The following is a 17,569-nucleotide window of genomic DNA, read 5'->3' on the forward strand; positions in this document are numbered from 1 at the left end:
TTACCATTTCATAATTATGAAAAGACTAGGTTTTCAATAACAGAAATACCTGAACTCATATTACTATAGAAATTTGTCTACAGTCACAACTTACATTGTCTGCATTTATCAATGATTACAAGTGTCACCATTTTTAGAACGAAAAAGTAATGCACAATTTGTTTTTACTACTTTTCTTTAATATGATATTAAATGAATACTAATTCAGTCCTTTTTGACTATTTTATAATTGCAATAATGCATTATATAGAAAATATATTTAAGGAATATAAGCATATGTATATTTGACAATATAAAACAAATGTTGACACATGAATTCGAATTGTATTAGTTAATTCAAGCTGTTTAGAGCAATGAAATACACCCAAGAACCTACACTAGGAGCCTCTTTTTATAATTCAAATATTAAATCATTTTATTAAAAAAACACTACCATTCACTGAAATAATTTAAGAGAAAACTTCGGCATTCTACAATTTATGCAAAAGTTTAGAAAATAAAATGTAAAACAAACACAGAGCAAAAGAAAACTTCCCAACATTTAAAAAAGTGAAACATAAATGCCACAAAATTAGTGTGGCAAAACAAAAGTTAGATAATTCATTATTTCATATAATTGAACAGGTAAAATATTAAGCATTCTGATAGCTAGAGGTACAATCTAAAAATCTATTACTATTGATCAGATATCCTTATAGACCATAAATATCAGAAAATTCAATGCAGTACCTAGTGAAATAAAAATAATTATATAGAAAATATATTTAAGGAATATAAGCATATGTAAGCATATATAAGCATAGTGAAATAAAAATAATTTATTTCACTCACATTATGATAAATTATTTGTTACATTCCAAAACAAACAAAATAATAACAATTATCAGCTTGATTTTAGTACAGGTATGTGCTGTTCTGGTACTGAAAACATAAAGCTGTTTCTGTCAGTTTCTGGAGTTTTCATTAATCATACCATCAATTTTCCACCTCACATTTCAAGTAAACTTTGCTCCTACTTGTAAGGAATATGATATGTATACTCCATACTATGTATACTGTAGGTTAAGATTGGTTTGAAAAGCAAACTTCATTTTCATCAAGAAAGGTACAATAAGTGGAATTAGTTTTAAAGGGAAAAGTGTCATTCCTTAGACATTCATGTTGTGTGCATCTGGAGAAACAAAAGAAAAATCAGGTAAAGAGGTACTGGTATAAAGTATACAGTATGATTGAATAAAGCAGAGTGTAGCCCCATATGATGTGGTACTGTATATAAAATACAGATGCAGCCATTCAAAATGTGCAGTAAAACCCCGTACTGTACGAAATTATCTGCAGAATCGCGCGGAATACCGCAATATGTGATTGCCTGGCCAAAATGACTGAAAGGTCCACTGCTTTCCCATCTGTGCCGATGCACTGCACATACAATCTCTCCTCCTTCTCTTGACTGATGGGCAAAAGTTGGATATCTGGGAAAACTGTATGTGGCATGGCATCTGTGAATTCTGCTGTAGCACAGTGCCTTCAAACCACAGGCATTTTTAATTGCAATTACTGAAAATGTTCACAGCATTTATTTAAGCAATTCTAGTACCTGGTTGCATTTTTAGAAACCTTAGTTTGAATAAAGCGGGTCCCTTTTTTAAGCGAGCTCATAATGCGACAAGGCATTAGGTTACATTTTTATGCATCAGCTGAAACATTCAGAAGTTTCTCAAAAACACATATACAGTATATAAACATATAAATGTAACATAATAGTGTATGGCACGATGGGCAACCAATTCTTTCAATTTTAAAGATAAAAAATAAGGAACAATAACATGTGCCTGCCTAATAAGACATTGCATGACTTTAAAATCCATTGAAAAACATGTTTAGTTAAAAAACACTTTTTATGCATGAAAAAACTGGTGATTTTTCTTCTGCACAATCAGCTTAGAGTCTTTGTGTAAGCTGTAAATTCTGTTTACTTTTTAATGAAACATTTTAAACACTTTAATTTTGCAAACGCAACACGCATTCCGTACAGAACAATAATCACGTTTTCCACAGGTGTTAAGCAGATCAGCAGGTTGCTGACAAAATAGCGCACAGCCCACTAACCATAGAGACCATTCTGCGGCTTCTATTTCTTTAAAACATTTAGAAAAGTTTCATCTATACAAATACCACAGACCATTCTGAATTACTTTTTCTGAATGTCACGCATAGTTCAATATTTTATTTACATCTAAATAAGAAAGTCAGGTGTTAGCATAAACTATAAGTAATCAATAATATTAAAATTCACAATATAATAATTAACAAGACTTTGCTCAAATATACATTGAATCTGACTATCAGAAAATAAGTGAAATACAAACTTATAAAGAAAAAAAATGAAGGTAAAATATAATTTGAAATTAAGACAGATTACACTTTTTTTCTGTCTCTTCCTATTCTCTCTCACCCGCTTTGATTCGGATACAGAATGATTTAAAATGGGAGGGAATGTTTTCGTGCCAGCCAGCACATTATCATCTCGCACCAAAGGGAAGGGAAAAAAGCTGGTAGTGCTTGTGTCATTTATTTTAGTCTCCAGAACTCTGCCCAATGATAGAACTTTTATATAAACAAAATCTAGTACCTGGTTTGATTTTCAAAAACCTTATTTTGAATAAAGCGAATCCCAGGTGTAAGCAAGTTCATAAAGCCAGAATTACTCTCCCTACATCTGCGAAACACCTGACCATATACTGTAAAGCTTTCAGTGCTTTGTTTGTGTATATTCCAATTGCAGCAGAAAGAGGGTGTGTGGGGAACTGAATTGGGGCTCTGTATTCTGCACACCTGAAACATGCTTTTTTCTGAAAGCGTTTTCTGCCCTCTTTAGCTGATCTTTTGCAGCCTATGCATGCTGACACAGCTCCCTACGTGAATTCTCGTTCTTGACTGAGAAGGCTTTAGAGAACTTTACAACCATTTTTCTTTTCAACCAATTGTAAATATGACATTTACATTGGCATTTTTATAATTTTTTCACTTAAGTGTATGGAGGAGTGTCAGATGTCAAGTATAGCCCCCCTCACTGAAAGACTGACAAAGCAATTGGGAAGTGTTAACTATCCAGCCATTGCAAAGGGTGCAACTGCAACAGCCACAAACAGAAAAAAAAACTTTTTTTTTCCTGACAAATTGGCACGTTTCACTTACTTACGTAACAATCATGATTTTCTCATCCAAACAAAGGTTAGATTTTTTTTAATTTCAAAACCGTGATCTTGACATGCAGGTGTGAAGTAGAGTTAATAGCTTCAGATTTAAAAGGTTATTACTATCTTCCGTATCGCATTAACATTTGAATGTTCTTACAAGTTTAAAATGAGGCGATACACAATGTGTCTCCTCTATAACTTAAGTTTACAGAGAAATTCCACCAGAGCCACAAAACATTGTCCAATAATACTCTTCTTGTATTTAATTTCCAGGGAGTAACCCTGTTACAAAAGTGAACAGCACATCGGTTATTGACTATGGTTAAACAGTATATATGATGTCTGGTGGAGTTTCACCATTCTCTTTTCTGTAATCTGTAGAGACACAACTCATCAGTGTTTGGTACCCAAAAAAGGGGGGGTTTCATGGATTTCCTTCTTTGAACTAAACTTCGCTCCAGTAAATAATGTACAGTTTATCACCTTCTGCAATGCTTCTTGCTTAACAGGGTTTGCACGATAAGCACATTGTTTTACTTGCATAGTTAAGCGCTTTGGGGCAACCTTGTTGTGAAAAGCGCTATATAAAAAAAAATTGAATTGAATTGAATTGTTTAATGGGGATTATATTACCCACATCTATATCACTGTATGACACAGGTTTGAGTTGGAGTGTCTGTTAATCAAACTGCATGATTTGTTTATCCATTTCAACTAAATGACGGGAATATAGAGTCAAATCTGTCAGAATCTCTGAGTTTCATAAACAAGAGCCTATTCTTGTTCGCATAACAAGAACATTGGCATCTAGACAATGTACATTAGTAAACAACAGAGAGAGTGACTTGCTCAATTGAAGGTGTACCCATCTGTTTTCACTGTTATGGTGCGGTTCCAACATATACTGTAGATAAGCTGCTCTCTGGTCACTGGCAATTATAAAAATAACCCTTCAACCCTTAAACCCAATTCCCCGAAGAAATCCTTAATCACAAAACCATCACTTAATTTATCCAGATACACAAATTCACGCCGGAGCCAACAACAAGCTATAATAGTGGATTATTTTTATGTATTCATTATATAAGAAACAAACCGAAAGTAATGCTCTGATCGCGCTTTGAACCTTTGGGTGCAGCACGCTACATTACATTACCACTACAAGGACAATAAAAGTTTTTTTTTTAATGAAACACTTCAAAATGTTTCCGAAATGTCCACTTCTGATATTTTAGCTGCTTAGTTACACGATTCCATATTAACTTTCAAGTGGTATTAAATAAGTACAACTTTTTTTACAATAACAGCAAGTGGTGTTCTTACTTCATATTCTTAGAAAAGGATAAAACGTTATAACTTTTTATGAAGTACAGTATACAAACTTTATAATATTAGAACAAGCATGTTAAAACCATAATCCACTGCAATTTGCCAAGACTTTGATGCATAAGAAAATTATGAAGAGGGTAGAATACTCTTGGGTACGTTTTCATATTTAGCTATCACTATCATCTACTGTGCATACATTAGATTACTGTATGTAAAGTATTACATTACAATACTGTTTTTGTTTTCTGCTACCAAAATTTACCTTTGGATTTTCTCTATGTGAATGAAAAGCTGAAAAAGGCGGGTCACATTCACAAGCTACAGCATAATAACAGTTTAAAATTAATAAAAGTCTAAACACTGTACATCTTAAATTCTTTAATTAGAAAAAGCTTGTCCCTCAGCATAGACTGGGATTCGAAACCAGGCGATTTCTGGTAACAGCCCAAATGCTCCACATGTCCCATTAAGCTTTCACAGCTCCAACTGGCAGTTTTACAAAAAACTGTAGTCACATTACTGAAAATATCTAAAATGCTTCGTCCCGCAGTCTACCGCAGACTCAGGCATTCTCGCACAGCCACTCAACCACAAACTACTGCAGTATCCCTCGCGCATTCTAAATGGCTGGATCTGTATGTCTCTTCAGAACATTAAAATCTTCATTTTTAAAGTATATTATATTACAATTTATAGTGACATAAAAAAGTCACACTGTGAAAATTAAAACATTGCTAATTTTGGCCTATCCAATCTGTATTTACTTTTGCTATTACTAAGTATTAAGTAAGTTATTTGTTTATTGTTTATATCACCTTTCATGTCTTTAAAAGCTGAAAGACACTGTATTTGTTCACAGCAATTTTTTATTTTATTATCACACTGAAGCTCCTAGCATGTACATAAGCCATGGCTTTTGTGTGCAGATGTTTTTAATGGCCAGTTTGATTTAGATTTTTTTTTTCAATTTCAATATTTTTATAAAGAAGTTGTTACACAGTATTGAATATCTCACTGTCTCAGAGCAGACTTGATTGTTTGCACCTCTTTATGGTGTAACTAGCTTGGATACTTAGTTCCTTGTCAATTGTGTTATTGTGATAAAAGAAGCACACTGTCTTCAGCAGTTCAGCTATTCACACCTTGTTTATGGAGTGATTATCTTTCAGTACTTTGTGTTTCCTTAATATACTGACAGTCTAGCAGCACTAGACAGGAGGTGCGAAGAAGGATTGCTTTTCTCAATGTTATTTTTAATTATGAGCTATGCATCTATGGCAAAGTCTAGTTTCGTGCTTGGCATTCCATCAAACTGCATTTAAGTTTTGCCAAATTTGCCTAGCAATATGATTCAAGTGTAAATTTTAGATAACAGGCACACAGATTAGAAGCTATTTATATTTAAAATAAAATGTGTTGGAATTAGATGAGACTGAATAAACATTGATTATTAGCAGTTGGTTGCAAAATGTATACTTTTCAAGCTGATTTTCTTCCCTTTCTATCAGGAAATTAACAAATATAGTCAAAATAAATGTTTAAAAACCAGAATGTACTGCATTAATTATGTGTGCAAATCAATGAAGATTTTTATCAATATATTTAAGCAATGTTTTAAGCAATATATAAATTATGTATTTATTAGTTATTATTTCTAATGGATCAACACTTTGCCAATGCTTAACCAATAATGTGGAGAAGAAAGAGCAGGATCCAGACAAAAAAGGAAGATGTGAATTTAACAGAGGCGGATGTTCACCTTGTGTATTTTTAGGGATATAGCCACAACAACCATTTCCTTTTTAACGGTGTTAGTATTGTACAAATCCCTTTCTGATGGCTAACACACAGATATAAAATCTAACATTCAAATGTCACAAAAAAATGGAAAGCAGGTTGCACCTACTGTATACTGTCTTTTTTAGGCTTACACTTCTTTAACACTTTAAATTCTGTGAGGTGTGACTGTGGCCATTTCTGCTATTTTAATAATGCTTTCTTTATGTCCCACTGACACATTTAAAACTGACTACAACCACACAATCCTCTGTTGCATCATCTTTTTCAGTTCATTGTTTTTTTATCCTTTTCTTGCTCCCAGGGTGTTTGAATAAAGCAGAGCACCAAAAACTGCTTACCATAAAGACACAGTAATGGCTACAGTAAGCCCTGCTTATTTATTTGGAGAAGTTTTTTTTTTTGACACATCAAACTTACTGGCTTTCATAAAGAGCCAGTTAGCTCTGGCAGTGGGTGGAGAAATAAACAACAGCAGATGGCAGTTCACCAAGCAGGCTGAAGAATACAATTCTGTTTCCACAGGTTTGAGGTATCGCAGGTATTTTATGTAAATTCAACCTTAATTTCTATTGTAAACTTTCTTTTTTTCCAAATTATTACATTGTTTAAAATGATTTATTCTGATTGGTTAAGCAGCTCCCATTCTTAACACACAAGTTAATTTTTGTTCTGATCCGATAAAAGTTCAGATAGATGGAGTTTCCAGTGACATGCTTCTCAATCCCAGACAGCTTCTTCTCTGGGTCAGTTTTCTCAAGCTTCCCCATCTAGCCAAAGATTGAGATCTGCTATCATTTTTCCAGTAGTGAAACCTTTATCCTCATAACCATCTCTGTCAGTTTCCCCTTTAAACCACAGTTTCAGATGATTACATATGTGCCTTCGCATGTGCATCACATCCTCTACACCTTCCATTACTCCTTTTCTTGCTATCAAGAAGTGGACTAGCTCAACGTTATCAGATCCTCCACATATATGACATTCTATTTAGAGGAAATACCTTGAATAAAGAACTCTTTTCGCTATATTAATCCAATAAACAATAAACGAGCTTAGTTCCTTCACTATATTTCCACATCTTGTGAGGACATCATGCACCATGTTGCTACATTCCCATTTGCTGCAAGGACTTCTGCGTTGCCTGTGTCTCCACCTGCTGGGCTTCAGGTCATGCTCTGTTCATCTATTTCTGTTGCCTGTTTTTACTTTTCCTTGCCTATGGTCATTCTCGTTTTCCTTTACATATTTGTCCAGTGCTCGTTCTTGTTCTGCTCAACCCACCTTTCCAAAACCCCAAGCCCATGAGTCTCGGGTCTCAGTTCAACCCCTTCCTCTATGTTTATTTAAGTCCTGCTATTTCTTCTGCCTCAGTACCGGGCTTCCTACACAGCCCAAAATCATCACTTGTGGTGTCTTTTGGGCCCTGTTTCATCTGTCTCTGACCCTGAAGCTCCTGACAATCCTTGGCCCTTGGTCTCTCAAGCTTTCTACACTCAGCTCAGCCAGCAGGCTTCCTACAATCCTCTGTCACTTCCCTGCAGCCCAGTGTTAAACATGACAGTTTGGTCATTAGACCCCCCTCCAACTCTGTTGTACTACAGCAAAATTCTTTTTCTGTTCAGAATCCTCATGCCCCTCTAGTACACAACTCAAGTGTATCTGATTAACTCCCAAATATATGCAGTATAATTTGCAGTATAATTTCTGCAAATTTGTTATCTTCACACTTGTAGCTATGGGGGTGAAAATTGTGCCTGATCTGTGTATCAGACCCATAGACTACTTATGGCTAAAGTCAACAATAGCTTTATGACCAGCCACTCAACTCCTTTTTGTGTATCACGTTAGCCCCATGAGGGGTTATTTGCAAATTTTCCGTAGAGTGTGGTTATTAAACTTTTTATTTCCAAGCATTAACAGCCTAAACCCCATTTCCAATTTTTCTCTTCAACCTTGCTATTTCCCATACCTCAAATGAAGAAGACATCTCCAGTCCCTTCAAAAGTATGTTTCTAATCTCTGATTTTTGGTATGTATTCTAGCAGGAAAGAAATATACTATGTTAAAACCTTGGCTGTAGAGGCAACTGTATATTTTTGGACACCCTAGCTGATGCCCTCTCCTAGATTTTATTACATAATTATTTATTATATATCTTCTTATTCAAATATCACATTCTAATCTTACCACCTCTCCTCTAATGTTTATATTCCTCTTTTCGATATCCTTATCATCTCCTCCTTGATTGGCTATTGCAAGGAAGGAGTTAAAGTAAGGATATGTATGATTCGAATCTAACTGGTAGGAGTCCTTTATGAACCCTTTGCCACTACTGTCAATAACAGCTGTGAAATAGGGTTTGTAAAATTATGGTACTTTTTTATTCTAAGATCATTAGAAATCAGAACAGAAAAGGCATATGAAAGCTACTGAAATAAGGAAATGGCATTTATAAAATTTACAGGATGCCAGGAACCTTCACATAGATTTTCGGAAAGTGGTAAGCCTAATTAACAGCCTTTCCAGGAGCCTACAGTTTTGATACAGAAGGTGTTGCAATTTAGTGTCTCATGGGCATATCTGAAAAACATTGGCAGGGCAACATGAGGAAATTCACACTATAGCACTGTAGGTACCTTCTGGGTAAATAATGCCTAATGCTCTACAGGCATCCTGTGAAATTCATCTGTTCCTCACAGTTTAAAAAATAGATTTTTAATGTGTTCATGTAGGACTGATTGTATAAACATTTGATAGTAATACAGCTATAGCATTTTTATATAATAAGTTCAGAGACGGATACATTTAAAAAAAATATCATTCTGAACATTTACTGTTTATAGGTACAATTTCATGAAAAAAGTTTTCAGAACAGCTTGCCTACCACAATGAATAAAGAAAATCCAAGGTCAAAGAGGATTTCAGGTGTTGCTTCGTGACAAATGTAAAAGACAAGCAGTCAGGAATTTAATTTTGAAGTGGGTAAGCTGCTCTTTCATGTGGTTTTCTGAACAGCAAATGGAATGTTAAAATGTAATAAAGGAACCAAGTTAGAACAACTGGCCTGAATATTAGGTTCTGCTTTTAAATTTATAAAAAAGATAAAAGTTTTTGTAGTTTCTAACCCTTCGAAAAACAGCATGATTAATAACAACAGAAAGAGATTAAGTAATAGTTGTTATAACTGTTGTGTACTTGTAATATTTTTTTTTCTGGTTTTAGAGGGATAATGTTTAAATACAATACTGAAAAATGTTTGAATACAATCATTACATAGATGGAATATACAGGATATAGAAAGACACTTTCTCTTTTTTTAGACAACAATGTGTGTTTTAATATAAAATTATTTATCTTTCAATTTTCAGCCAGTTTATTATTATATTTCTATGATGCTGACAATGTAGTAAAGTATCATTACCAAAACCCTTAAACAAAAGCTTATTGTAAGATCATGTTGCATAATGAAGAAACGCATTTTTCTAACAACACTACATTATTACAGTGCAAAATCAATAACAATAAAACAAAGGTTTCACATCTGTTGAATCAAACAGGTATCTTATGATCCCAATGAAACATAAAATCTACTTTGTGGTAATAACTTTCTGACTGCCTGTAAGAATAATCAGAGGCTAAATGGTATTGTTTTGTATTTAGTAAATGCATCTCTTGGGCAAAATTAATTCTTTATTGGTTTAATTAGAAATCTGTTTTCCCATTAAAAATATAAAGCACCTTGTCGATCTTGTTTCCTACAGGAATTTGTATAAATATGGTTCGGTGCATGGAGAATCAAATCATTCATGAACGTTGGCTTGTCAATTTCATTGTTAAATAGTATTCCTAACTCCCTGTTAAAACATTTTACTGAAGCAAAAAATTCAACATTTACAGATATTATACATACTGTCTCTCTAATATTGACTTCTAATTCATGTAGATGAAAAAAGTGGTAAAATAGGTTAAGTTGTCAATAAGATAATTATGAAAAAAGCAAATGTAAACTGCAGACAAACACATCATTTGTAATACCTGCAATTTATTAACCCCGCACTAATATGGTGTATTTTGATGCCAAACACATAACATACATATTAAAATAGAGGCCTTTAAGTGATCCATATAATTCAGTCAGAAGATAAAAACATTTACATGTAATCTTATACAGTATTTACAATGATTACAATTAATTTCAAAATACGTGCCACATTTGTATGAATTAATTGATTTTTAGAAATATATAGATTTAGGATTATTCAAAAGTGTGACCTGGTGATGGGTAAGCGCCACTAAAAGATATTTGATTCAAGCTAAATTTCAACCCATCTCTCAAATTACAAAACTTTAGTTTTAGTTTTTTTCTTTATATCTTTTAATAATTTTACTGTTAGCAAATTGAATTGAATTGAAGGGCTTTGAAGTATGCTTTATGATTGTGTTTTCTGGTTCTATAGATACTAATGAATAGTAAGTCACTCATAAAAACTTTTTTCTACATTTCTGACATAGCAGGAATAATGTAATAATACAATTTCAATTTAATAATTTTTAAATGATAAAATACGCACTTCACAGGTGAAGCATTGTGTTTCTTTTCTCCTCCTTCCAGCATGGAATAAACCTTTACTTGTTCCTTCACTATAAAATATGACTTACAGGTACAGTACACATATTTTACACATGTAACACTATACAGTATACCTACACACTGCAACATATGAATGATATCCTAAGTCAGAAACTGCATTTGTCAGATATGCATTAATCTTTATTTATTTGAATCATCAATTGTTTTAAGACTTGACTCTCTGGCAGCAACTCCAGTACCCGCACAAGACCTGTAGACCTTCTGACACACCCACCCATAAAGCCATTTGTCTTCTAACACACTGCAAACCCCACAGTGCCTGACAGGAGAGAGGAGGAGCAGCACATCTTTCACAGACTTTACTGGAAGCCTGTAAGTCACAGAGCTCGCAGATGAAGCAAGAGCCAAGAGGACCTTGGCTGTCTGACACCCACTCTGCCTGCCAATTGTGTGCTGCTGCTTAGGGAGTTGTGGTTCAAACTGGCGACATTAACCTGTGCTCTGAGTGAGCACAGTTACTGTTTGAGCCACTCAGGACCCCAATATGCAGAAATCATGTGCTGTTTTTCAAAGGGGTAACGTCTGTTAATATGACCGCTTAAATCCTTATTTTTTCATAGTTAACCTGGATTAGCCAGTATTAACCTCTCACCATTGCTACAATAATGTGGAGAATGTGTAATCTAGGTAACAATGGCAATGTAATTCAAATAAGGCATGCATGGAAAGGGGATTTTATTGGCTTTTAAGATCATAAAACGTCAAAACAAAAATATAAATTGTAGTGTATTTTGTTTCAGATTAATATGAATGTAATTGATTCATTTAGTCTTTGAATTGCTGGTTATCATTATGACTTGAATACAAAAAAGGAAAATCTTTGAAAAGCAAAACAGAGTTGTTTAATTAAAACCTGTAGTGTTTTGATTTCTGTTGAACTTGTGCATTCCCTTCCATCATGTTTAAAGTACCACATCCAGTTTTCTCTGTTACACATAAGCCAATCTATTGTATGTCTTCTCTAAACGTTCTCAAGTACACCCACTGCCTCTGCAAAATCAGTTAAGTTAAATGTGAACAATGTTTGAATAAGCTTGGAAAGAAAGTAGAATATGATATAAAGTAATAAACAATCATTACCAAATAGTGCATTAATGTGAATTTTAATGCTAAACAATTAAATGTGTATCTGTGCTTCAGTTATTTCTATAATTGTATAAAACAGATTTATAACACTTTTATATATTGTTTTTAATGTACATTTTATAGAACTTGTAAATACCTGTATAAGGTTGATATTTTTTAGCTTTCTATAAAATAATCACTAATTCATTGGGTTTCCCGAATGAGTATACAAGTAGAGTTACAAATTCAAAACGTCTCATAGCCCAGAAATCTTTGGTCCTACTTGGTGCCATGACAATAGTCGATTGTCAGTTTGGTGTATTACAGTACGTGTAACTTTGGATTTGACCATCTCCAAGGTTCTTCACAACATCCAACTACACAGTCCACACAAGAAGCAGATAAGTCCTCTGATTGAAAATGCTGACCTCCTGACCCAGGAAAGTGCTTTTGAGAGTGTTACAGTTAACTGTCATTGTAAGGCTGGAAGGCTCTCACTCCTCCTCCCTCCCAACCTTTGTTCTCCCGCTACATTACCTTTGCTTACTGCCTTGTCTCTCTCATACCTGAAGAAGGCCCCACGGCCGAAACGTTGTTTTCTTTCTTCTTTTTTTCAGCATGAAATAAACCTATTACTTGTTCCCTTGATATACACGTATTATAGTCAGCAGTAAATTTCAACCATCAATATTTTTGTCCAATTTTGCATTGTTAATTTAAATAAGTTGTTAATTTAATATGCAGAACATACAGTATCAATGTTACAGGACTAATGTGACATTCCAATAAATCTAAACACTACCTCATGTCTGCATTATCGATCCATTCATTATGAGAAAGCCATCACTCCTGGTAAGAACAGATCTCATTGTACAAAAACATTCAAACAATTTGGAGGCACTGGTTAATCAAGCCAGTTTATGTCTGGAATTGACAGGAATTAGGAACAGTTGGTAAAAACCCATGTCACCACAGGGACAACATATAAACACTGTGGAAAAAGTGCCCCAGTCTCAAACGAATTCCAGGTCAAGATCTGTGAGATATCAGCACAAATTGCCATGATACTGTCCCCACACATTATTAAATAAACATCAGTTTACTCAGTTGATGTATAAAGAATGTGCCCTATCTGAGACAAACTTTAAAAATGAACTTGGACATACCTGTATCAGTAAATTTAATGGGATGAGAATGATTTGGATGTTCTAACAAGAGTATGTATTATATACAGCTAAGTTAATAACCTTTTTGCAAATGCTTTAATATTTTTAGTGCTTTAGCATTTAACTATCTTTCCCAGTTGCTTTTAGTTTCTATACAGTATATTACCATTAGGTCAGATTCTTTTCAGGCATTGCATTAATTCTCATTTCCATGTTGATAACACAAAATATAGTTTGAGTAAAATCCAATCATGCTATATCTAACACTATCTACCTTGTTACTACCTTTGCACCGCAAAAAACATGTCTTATACAGTACCATTGTAGTCACATTTTTCTTTATTAAAACCTTAATTTTAACATTCTATTGAAGGAAAGTGTATTAATTTCTTATTATTTATGCTTTTACATTCAGTAATTATAGTTTTATTAAGATTTTTTTATTCTTTGGGTTCTGGTGGTCATAGTGTACATTTCAATAACTACTGTACTGTACAATGTAAACACTTCAATAGTTCATTGCTATGCTACTAGGGTTAAATAGGTACTATGTATTATTAATAGATATTATCACTTATTTTAATGACTGTACTTTCTACAATTATTGGTATACATTTTTTATGGGACTTGTATATTCTTACACCAAGGGATATCTGCAAAGCTTTTAATTTTGTTACTTTACTCTTTTGATTTGTGTACATGCGTATCTATTGTTTTTGCCTTTGCCTTGTTCTATTGTAAATTGTGTTGCAATGACGATGCAAGGCATTATAGAAAATAAAGATCATTTTTAGTATTATTTTAACAAAACATATAATGACATATTTAAATTAAATGGGAGTTATTTTAATGAAGTTTGGGAGGGATAACAACAACAAGCCAATCTCACACAGCTCCACCTAATCACCATCCTTACCAAACTAGCTGCAGTACATAAACTGAACTCAAAACACTTCCCTTTGCATCCATTTCAAGCATCTCTCTTCCCCCACATCTCCAACTTGCAGCTACCCCTTGGTTCACTCAGTCTGACTGGGATTCAAGCCTCCTCGTCCTATGGAAAGGAGTCTGCCTACCCATTAACCAGGTGGGTTAAGTCAAATTTTTCTCACCAAGTATTCCACGTATTTAGAAAGCATTTCATAGTTGGATGATGTTGTCTGCAATTAATTTAATGTTTCTTAGCTGCGAAAAATAAGACTTAGAATTTCCTCAGCAAAATAACAGGAATTCTTTGCACTTACCAAGATGGTTGAAACAATCAAGGATCGGTTGGTCAAAGAGTCAGTAATGTTAGCCATTTTTCCTTTCTGACTCTCTGTCATATTCAGGCTACTTGCAGGATCCCAGGTTCCGATCTATAAAAGACAGGTTTGTAAGGAATAAATACCATGTTTTTACCCCCCTTTATAATTCAGTATTACACATAATATATGTATCATTTGAATCATAATTTAATTTTAATTCTAAATTTTGATGCTGTACAAAATGCAATAAGATTAAAACCCAAAGTTAGAGCAAGTGTTTGTTTGATTTGCACACATAACAGTTACATTTTTAAATCTTAAATTTTAATGTCAACAGTAAGTATATTAACAATTAATTTAAAAAAAACAATACTTTTTTATACTTTTGTCTCTTTACATTTAGGCTCTCAGCGATGTCCACTGTTTCCACATAGAGAGAAAGAGATAGTGCAGACTGGCTCATGTGACCTTCCCAATGATTGAGTCATCTTTTAACAAACAAGCTCTGCAGCAATGTATAGGAGGTTTAGATCTGATTCAAGCACGGTGTATCCCTATCGGATGTCACCATGAGACTGTAGTGGTCGCCATTTCCTCTCATATCTTCAGGAGGGGCAAGGTGGGGAAACCTTGTGGTTGTCTGGGAAATGAAGGGACGCTAAAGGAAACTCAGCGAACTGTGTGTGTTGGCACCAGAACTGACCTGTAGCCAAAGAGATTGTCCTGCACTTATTTTATTTTCGAGTTACCTGTTCAGTTTGGGAATAGCCCTTTCAGTATATTTAAAGGGCATTAATAGTTCTTTCCTTGTACATCACGGTGTCACATTATAATATCTTGGTGGGCCATAGGGGACACTGTTTTGCTGGGAGCCAAAAAGTTGACTGGGTAAATAATTAGGCTGACTGAACCCAATCCTACCTCTATGGAACTGAGCCATATGCTCATAGTTAAGCTTGGGGAATCCTAATCGCAGTCATCTAGGTACACAACCCAGTCTTGAAAGTGTAACAAATGGCACAGCTTTAATCATTAAACAAAAAAGTCACAATGAAGTAACAAATATTCATTCCAGCTTGAGTAGTCTTGATATGTCATGATGTCATCTAATATTTTAGAGCAATTTATTATCTTTTTGCCTGAACCCTGTTTTGCCTTCCATAATTACAAGTCTTTTGTGACACAAATATTTTACAGTTCAGAAGAAAGTATTTTTTTCAAATTCTCTTTTGGTCCACAAAACCTAGTGATGATCTGGAGTTAATGACCTCAGAGCACTTGCATATAAACAATGAGACCTCTGACTCCAAATAGTATATCTTCTAATTAGAATGCATATTATTTCACAAATCTCACCGGAGTTGACAGCACAGTTAGATAATTGTCAAAAATAAACTCTTTCCACAAAACAAAACACTTTGGATGCTCTTAGAAATGTTAAAGCTGTAAAACTAATTGCATTTCAACTCTTTAATTCAGTCTTCATAAACCTAAAGGGTTCTTGAGGGGTTATTTTAAGTGTAAGTGCAAATTAAGTGTAAATTGTTCACAGAAGTGCAAAAGCACACACAAGCTGGATGGAGGTCAGTGCTCAACAAGGGCATAAATTGCTTCATCTGTACTAAGAATTGTGCATCTACATACTGTAATCACCTGACTCCCCAAGAGAACACAAGACACATTTCAAGTACCTTTTCAAGGCCCTCCTCCTTCAGGCTTATCACATCTAAATCAAAATCTGTCCTCAAGCCATTGGTTTTGTTGAAAGTTATCCGTCCTGTTAAGCCTTCCCAGTGGGCCTAAGGTAGAGAATAAATAGTTTTCATAAGTAAGGAACAAAAAAATGAACAAATTAATTCCTGACAAGATGGAAAATTTAATTATTCATTACAATTTAATCATTTACCTCATAGCTATTTGAAGAACCTGGCATTTTGCGTGCATGTGTGAATATGAGGAATTTGGGGGGGTCTCAAAATTATAGAGACACTTCACAAACTTTTGTAATCCAGTTCAGAAAACATAATGTATTGATTTACTGAGAATGTTAATCTTATCAAGTAAAAAAAGGAAGCAGAGGATCTTTTATTAAGAAATTATACTGTAACATTTTCAGGTCATAATGTCCCTGTTAATAAGAAGAACTGTACTGTATGTACTCTTTCTTCACATCGTACAGTACATATATTTTTTTTCTGTTTGCTTTGAATAATCTCTCATAGTGAATATGTGCTGTTTGTACTTTTTCTTTTATGTTTCTTAGTCAGATTCATCTGTGGTGACATTTCAAATGTTTCAGAGTCAGGAAACCTTGGAGGCCAGTGCATTATTAAAAAAAAAACTAATCCTTCTGAATAATGTAATTTATTTTTAGTCCTTTTTTGGTATTTAGGGCCATTATCCATGTTAAGAAACCAAATATATGCCAATATATCTACAATGCATGTGTTTTTAGGATATTCCATGATGCTGAAAACGTTCTGTAACATATGAACTTTATATTCATGAAAACATTGTCGGAATCTGTTGAAATATCAACTGTAATCAAGTGGACAAAATGATCCTGACCTTGAAACATGAAATCAAAGAGAGTTTGTTTGTTTAAAAATACATGCTAGTATTATCATCAAATTTCACTCTAAGACTATTTTTCTGCATATGCCATAAGATAAAAGTATTTTTATTGTATTCTTTGTTTGAAGAGTGCCTTGGATTCTTTCTGTGATATTTTTTGCCTGCTTGATTGCAGTTGATATTAAAATATATAAGAAAGGTTACAAATTAGAGGAATCTAGTCCATTTGGATCTGTTCTGTAAGTTGGCTAATGTGTCATTGTAAATTAATGTGAAGAATAATTATTATTTCGTTGACAGCAACGGTGACACAAAGCAGAGTTATGACCACAGCAAAATGGAAATACAGATACAGTTACACAATTAATTTAGGTTGGGATAGGAAACGGAAGACCAAGCTGTCCCAGACCTAGTTGGGGACTTTATTGCTTTCATTTTGTATTCATATCACCAAGGGTTTTATGGGATCAACTTGCATAACCAAAAAGCTAGATAAAATTGCATCTTGGCATGTACTGTATCAGATATTCATCTAGC

At 34.0% G+C, this 17,569-nt stretch overlaps 1 protein-coding gene across 3 annotated transcripts in view; it reads right to left on the bottom strand.

The window, feature by feature from the left end:
• The window catches only part of grik2 (glutamate receptor, ionotropic, kainate 2), a 266,090-nt gene that overhangs the window by 86,105 nt on the left and 162,416 nt on the right, over positions 1-17,569 (bottom strand). For all 3 annotated transcript variants that reach the window (XM_088625713.1, XM_088625714.1, XM_088625715.1), the window contains 2 exons: positions 16,150-16,257; positions 14,456-14,569 (listed from right to left, as the gene is read on the bottom strand). In XM_088625713.1, the coding sequence (XP_088481839.1) occupies positions 14,456-14,569; positions 16,150-16,257 (222 nt within the window). The remainder of the gene's footprint in view (positions 1-14,455; positions 14,570-16,149; positions 16,258-17,569) is intronic.

Source organism: Lepisosteus platostomus, chromosome 3 (assembly GCF_059453375.1).
Source record: "Lepisosteus platostomus isolate fLepPlt1 chromosome 3, fLepPlt1.hap1, whole genome shotgun sequence".
Classification (NCBI taxonomy): domain Eukaryota; kingdom Metazoa; phylum Chordata; class Actinopteri; order Semionotiformes; family Lepisosteidae; genus Lepisosteus; species Lepisosteus platostomus.